This window comes from Salarias fasciatus, chromosome 11 (genome assembly GCF_902148845.1).
Source record: "Salarias fasciatus chromosome 11, fSalaFa1.1, whole genome shotgun sequence".
NCBI classification, from domain to species: domain Eukaryota; kingdom Metazoa; phylum Chordata; class Actinopteri; order Blenniiformes; family Blenniidae; genus Salarias; species Salarias fasciatus.
This window is the reverse complement of record NC_043755.1, coordinates 29,385,417-29,392,224: the sequence shown is the minus strand read 5'-3', so window position 1 is coordinate 29,392,224 and position 6,808 is coordinate 29,385,417. Positions and strand designations below refer to the sequence as shown.

Here is a 6,808-nt window from a genome sequence, read left to right as displayed (position 1 = left end):
GTAACAGGGAGGACCGGGTCTGCTGCTCTGGGACAGCTCCATCATGCAGACATGAGACATGCATAAGTTCATTCCGCTTCATAAACAACCGGGCCGCTGCAGGAACATGCCGTGCTTTCAGACACTATCAAGAAAAGTGCTGCACGTTTCCAAAACAGACGGAAAAGTTTACGCAAGGGGGCGGGACGTACACACAAGTGAATGTTTCCTTACTGATTTTTTTTTTTTTTTTTCAATAAATGTGGGTGAGCACGTCGCATGAACGTGTCTGTGCAGGAGCTCGCTCGCGCTCACGCAGCCCGCACTGCCGCTCGGTGTCCGGGCTTCACCTTTCACGTTGGGCTCTGCAACGTGACTGCCGCGTTACGTCACGGAGGCCTCTTAGCTCCGCCCCCCTCGCGGTCCCTAAAAGTGTGTCACTGGGTTAAAGTACCAAGAGCGGCCGCGCGGAGGGGCGGGGCCGAAAAATGGGTCACATGGGCGAGCCCAGAACATCTAGTTCTTAACCGCAGTCAGAAAGAGAGAGAGAAAAAGAGAGAGAGGGGGAGGTCTTCTGATGACTCTCTCCAGCCCAGAAACAGTAAACGCTGGAGGAGTCGCTCCTTCATGAGTCACAGGCTGCCGCAGATCAGTGAACAGATCCATGATATGAACTCCAGCACCGCTCTCAGTCTTTAGGCTTCTGATTTCCCGACGGAGGTCGTGAAGGAACATTTGTAGTTTAAACGTCTGGTAGTTCTGTGTTTCTTTTTTGTTTTTGTTTTTCCTCTTTCCTCGATCAGAGATGCCTGAGGACATTGGAACAGCCAAACCAGGTAAGAAAAAAATAAAGTCTTTCGGTGACATTTTTAAGGCATGCATAATGGACGTACTGGGGGGTTTTCATGCAGTGTCGGTGTGATTGTGATCTGATGGGGGGGAAAAAAAAGGGAGACCCACTTTTGAAGTTGCAGTGTTTACTCGTAAAATTGTGGGGTAAATGTGTTTAAATGTGACCTGATTGTAGTAAAATGAGATGTGAAGCAGATCCAACCTGTTTTTGTGAAGAGGTTTTAAAAGACAGAGCATGAATGAATCGTGTCCTAGTTACAGGAACTGCTTGTTTTTCTCAGTAAATGCGGTAAACAGTGTTGGTATAGCCTTATAAAATCGATTAATAATGCTGTCGTGCGGGTAAAGTGTGAGATTCTCCGTTTTTCGGGGTGCTGGTCGTGTTAAAACGGGGTTAGGAGTGCCAGTGGTCCGGCTACATTTGACACAACAACAGTGTTCCACTTCCCCGATCCGCTCACATGGACAGCGTAGCCTAGCCATGTGCCCGTGTGTACACGCTTCCCACAGCCGCGCTCCGATTGGTCGAGGGGCGTGGCCAAGTCCGAGCACGGCTTCTGCGGAGGAGCGCTCTCATTGGCTCGTTGGCGGCCGGTGACGTCGCACATTGCATAATCTCGAGCCGCACAAAACACGGCTGGCGCGCGGCTCGGCTGCACAGTACACGTGAGACAGGCGGGAGACGGCAGCGGGCTGACCTAGATTCGCTCCCCTTCCTCCTCCTCCTCCTCCGCTTTCACAGAAAGTCATGACAGATCCACGTGTGGGTGGAACAGAGCAGTCATGGTTAAGGTTAGGTAATCGTCTGCCATGGCCTCGAAACTCATGTTTTCATCGAGTCCATTGAAGAGTTGATTCATACTATGTTCCCGTAAAAACATTAAAAACAGCCCCCGCCCGAATAGTTAGGAAAGTATGTTTTGCATTTTAAGTTTGTGTCAGATTTTCTGCACACATCTGAATATCACTAACTGAGGGGAACAAAGCTAAAATGTCTGTGTTGGTGGTTCGGTGTGTGGATGCTGTGGATGAGCCTCCTGTCTGGACACATGTCATTACATAACCACCTCTGTGTTTACCTCTGTACAGTATCTTGGCTGTTCTTTTGTGTAATTGTTGGTCTGCCCTGGTGCTTGACTGACCCCGTCTGGCAGTCCCAGTCAGTAGAGACACATTCCCATAGCATGGATCATTATGTAACCGTGTTATCCAACCAGCACAGTGCTGGAGGTGATAAAGCAGGTCAGTTTGAATAAGCCAACCAGGAAACACACATACGTCGGACTGCAGCCTGGGCGTGTCGAGTCCATCTGTACTTACACTACAGCTCAGAGTAGTTTTTTTTTTCTATTTTTGTGATGGCTATTTTTGCTACACATTAACAGTTGTTCTCATATTGCATCGGTTTTGACAACCTTCATATTTTGCAGAGATGAATCATATTTTCTGCTGTGGGATGTTTCCAAAATTCAGTAATCACAATAAGATGTAAATTCTTCAAAAGTGACCGTCTTCTTTTTCTCTCCAGGAGGAGTTATAGCCTACATCTCCTCGGGCTCGGCCTCCAACCCCGAGTCTTGTATGAGCACCAGCCCCAGCAGCGGCAGCGGCTACCTGTCCACGTCGCCGTCTCTGCCCCGCCCCTCGCTGCCCAGCAGGGCCGTGGGCATGGTGGTGGACATCGCTCCGCCGGCCAAGAGCGGACAGTCTCGAGGCCACGGCATGGAGAAGGCCGGACGCTCCTCCACGTCCGCCAAGAGCAGCATCACGAGTGAGCGGCGCGCCCACACCTCCATCCAGGTCTGCCACCGATGACGACTGTGCTGCTGATGATGTCTGACCTGCCGTGCGTGAATCTCTTTCCAGAAATCAACGGCATGGTGCTGCTGTGCAAGGTGTGCGGCGACGTGGCCTCGGGCTTCCACTACGGGGTGCACGCGTGTGAAGGCTGCAAGGTGAGATAAGTCCCTGGAATGACGGGCTTCATCCGCCTCCGCGTGCAGGCGTCAGCGAGATGCTGACCACGTGTGTGTTTTTTGTGTTTGAAGGGCTTCTTCAGGAGAAGCATCCAGCAGAACATCCAATACAAGAAGTGTCTGAAGATGGAGAATTGCACCATCATGCGGATCAACAGGAACCGCTGCCAGCAGTGTCGCTTCAAGAAGTGTCTGGCTGTCGGCATGTCCAGAGACGGTGAGTTGTTTCGACCTCCTTATCATGAATCACGCGCCAACCAAAGGTTTTCTGCCGACACGGTCTAATGGTTTTTGCGCTTTTTACTCTCAGCTGTGAGATTTGGCCGCATCCCCAAGAGGGAAAAGCAGAGGATGCTGCTGGAGATGCAGAACGCCATGAACAACATGATGAGCAACAACAGCCAGCTGCACAGCATGCTGCACGGCCACCAGAGCCCCTCGCTGCCCATGGAGGCCATGGCCAGCGACGTCAGCTCCTCTCCGTCCTCTTCCTCCTTGTCGTCCGCTTCCGACTCTCCAACGTGTTCCAACCCCTCTTCGCCGCAATGCCCCCAGGACTCGGAGTCCGTCGTTTCCATGGACACCAACTCCAGCTCCGCCTCCTCCTGCTCGTCGGACAGCAGCGAGGACGAGGCCGTCGTCTCCATGAACAGGCAGCACCAAGATGCCTTCGCCTTCAGCCAGCAGAGGTCGCCGAGCCAGCAGGGTCAGGCGTCCTCGCCCTCGCCCGCCGCCACCGCGGCCGCCCCGGAGACGGGGAGCGACAGCCACATGGAGGAGCAGCAGGAGAGCTGGAACCGCTGGAACAACCACATGGCTGTGGGCCGCTACCAGCACGGCCCCCCCAGCGGCGGGCAGCACGTCAGCAACACCGCTTATGGGGAGGAGAGGGCAGTCTACCAGCAGCAGCAGCAGCTCGACAGCGCCCCCAGCTGTGAACAGTCAAAAGACAGCCAAAGACAACATGAATATAACGTACAAACCTCAGACGGTGGCCACGGGCCAGCCAGCTGTGTGAACAGCAGAGCACATCTGGTGAGTTTCTCCACTTTGATCTGTTCAGATGGACGAAGAATAAACGTTCAGCCGGTCTGATCAAGCTCTTGTGTTTTCACAGGTGTGTCCGATGAACACCTCACCTTACGTGGACCCCCGCAAGCCCAGCCAGGAGATCTGGGAGGAGTTCTCCATGAGCTTCACCCCCGCCGTGCGGGAGGTCGTCGAGTTCGCCAAGAGGATCCCGGGCTTCCGCGACCTCCCCGAGCACGACCAAGTGGGCCTGCTGAAGGCCGGGACGTTCGAGGTGAGAGGCCGAGCGCTTCAAACGTAAACACGCCGCGTTGTTTGGTGCCGGCTTTGAAGTGCGGCGCTGCGGGCTCTCCAGATACCGAGAGTCCTGGAGCCACCGTGGCTTTCCCACACAGAGCGCACACTCAGCTGTTTGCATTGATAACAACTGATACGAACAAAGTCACTGTTGAGATTCTGCAACATTACAGTGAGAGCAGAGATTGACTCATTGTTGGTGATCTTTTAGAGAGTAACTTTGAACACTGATTTTAGATAGTGTCAGTGTGTTTGAGTGTTTCTGTACGAATGAAGCTGGTTAAAAACCTTGGCTCCTCTTCTTGACTCGCAGGTGTTGATGGTCCGATTCGCCTCGCTGTTCAACGTGGCCGAGCGCACGGTGACCTTCCTGAGCGGCAAACGTTACAGCCTGGACACGCTGCGGTTGCTGGGCGCCGGCGAGCTGCTCAACTCCATGTGCGAGTTCAGCGAGAAGCTGGCGGCCCTGCGGCTGGACGCCGACGAGATGAGCCTCTTCACCGCCGTGGTGCTCGTCTCAGCCGGTAAGATGACCGCCGAGCGAGCGCCGAGGCGCCGGGTCCCCCCCCCCTCCCCGCCTCCGGGCGCTGATGTTCCCTCCTGTCCCCTGTGCTCCAGACCGCTCGGGGATCCAGGACCTGAACTCGGTGGAGGCGCTGCAGGACAAACTGATCCGGGCGCTGCGCAACCTGGTGATGCAGAACCACGGCGACGAGTCAGCCACCACCTTCACCAAGCTGCTCCTCAAGCTTCCCGAGCTGCGCTCGCTCAACAACATGCACTCAGAGGAACTGCTCTCCTTCAAAGTGCACCCGTGAACCGAAACGCTTCCACCTCCGCCACACACCTGCACCTCCGCCAGGACCGGCCTCTCTCCGCCCCTCATCGCCCGCCCCGCCCCCGCCGCCCCCCCCGCCGTGCTCGACCAACCCCTGACGCGCGTTTGTTCCCAGAATGTATAAAAAGTTATTTTCTATTCTATTTTTGTTAAGTAGGCCACACGGGGTCTGAAGAGAGAACAATATAAAAGATGTACTGTATTTATAGAAGAGATAGCTTAACGCTTGTTGCACACAAACGCGCAGCGGCGAGCGGGTCAGACATTGTTCGGGGTTTTTTTTTAACTGGCTTTATGGAATGACAGTAGAAAACCCATTGATTTTGATTAGATTTTTTTTTTTTAGATTTATATGAAAAAAAAAATTCTCCAAAAGCCATTTAATTCCAAAGTGTATTCTCTGACGAGTGAGCGGGTGAATGTCAGAGACGATATATACTGTACCTTACTCACTCTGTCTGTCTGGTCCAATGTGTTTTGACTGCTACATGTTTGCTGAAGGGACGAAGGCAAGCTGTTTGACAAATGTATTGACGAATGTGTGACGATCGCTGCTACTGCATGGCTGTACTTAACGCAAAATGACCTGGATCTGCTCCCCCCTCGCCTCAGAAAGCATCAGTCCGCCGTCTCGCTGTAAATAGTGTCAGATGTTTTTGTTTTTTTTTTTTTGTTTTTTTTTTCTTCTTCTATTTAATTTTGCCGACGTGCTGCACGTCATCGGGAACTGCCTGTACGCTGCCTGGTGATTTCTGGGGGGGAGTCGACGCCGCCGTTTTTAAAGCGAAACACGATGTTTTTGCACAAGCTGTGGAGCGGAAAAAAGAAGACAAGAAAAAACAAAATTCCACGATGTGACAGCATCATGTAAAGGCAACGTGTAAATGTAATCACAGCACTTGAGTGTTTTTGCCATTTTCCCATTTATGTTTTTTTTTTTTTTTCTTTTTTTCTAAATGTGTAAATCAAACTGTGTGTTTTCAGCATAGCACTGAAGTCTTGACACTTTTGTTGAAATATCAGTTTCTTCTACTGGCAAAAACTGCCACATGTAAATAACTCTATAAATATATATATAAAAAATATAAATATATAAATATCTGATGAACATAGATATAAATATGAAATAGTATGAATAAAAAGAAGTGAAGGTAAAAAAAAAACTGCCTTTTGTGTGTGTTTTTTTTTAAATTCTTATCATGACTAAAGTTACCTTGTGTGCAGTGGTTAGCTCTGTCACCAGTAGATCCCTGGTTTGAGTCCACAGGTTCTGGTGAGAGGAAAACCATAATCTGGCCCGGCGTTGAAGAAAGTAAGAAGGAGAAAGAAAAAGGCATAAATCAGGTTCCTCACGGTACAAGACGCTTGAGAAACAAAAGGATCTGGAATCAGCACACACACACACACACACACACACACACACACACACACTTCAAACCGTTCAAATTACTATGACCTGGCATTACTACCGTCTTCTGGGAGTCATTGTTTTGGTTGTTTATTTGGGTCATGTTTTCATGTTTGTTGAATGGGGAGCTTCCGCCACAGATTACTGGACTTTGATGTTGTGTTGATTTTCTCGTCCTGTTTTCATTTTAGTTTTACGTTCAAGCTCTTTTTTGTCTTGTCTGGTCAACTTTTAGTCGAAGTTTTAGTTCATGAAAAGTCTGAGCATTTCTTTAGTCAGAATAACCCAGGACTATTTTTGTCATTTTAGTGGATAAAAAGCAATGATTTTTTAGTCTGGATTTCGTCGATGAAAATTAGATTGTACTCTCTTTTTAGCAATGCAATTCTATTTAACCAATCAATATAGAATAATTTCCAAGTATAGGAT

At 50.4% G+C, this 6,808-nt stretch overlaps 1 protein-coding gene across 1 annotated transcript; it reads left to right on the top strand.

The window, feature by feature from the left end:
• The first annotated feature begins 508 nt into the window (after window positions 1–508).
• On the top strand, window positions 509–5,875 carry LOC115396689 (nuclear receptor subfamily 1 group D member 2-like). The gene is made up of 8 exons (XM_030102673.1): window positions 509–815; window positions 2,360–2,602; window positions 2,698–2,786; window positions 2,880–3,024; window positions 3,118–3,842; window positions 3,925–4,110; window positions 4,447–4,657; window positions 4,752–5,875. Exons 1-8 carry the CDS (start codon window positions 785–787, stop codon window positions 4,949–4,951), a joined length of 1,830 nt encoding a protein of 609 aa, XP_029958533.1. The 5' UTR covers window positions 509–784; the 3' UTR covers window positions 4,952–5,875.
• The last annotated feature ends 933 nt before the right edge of the window (window positions 5,876–6,808 follow it).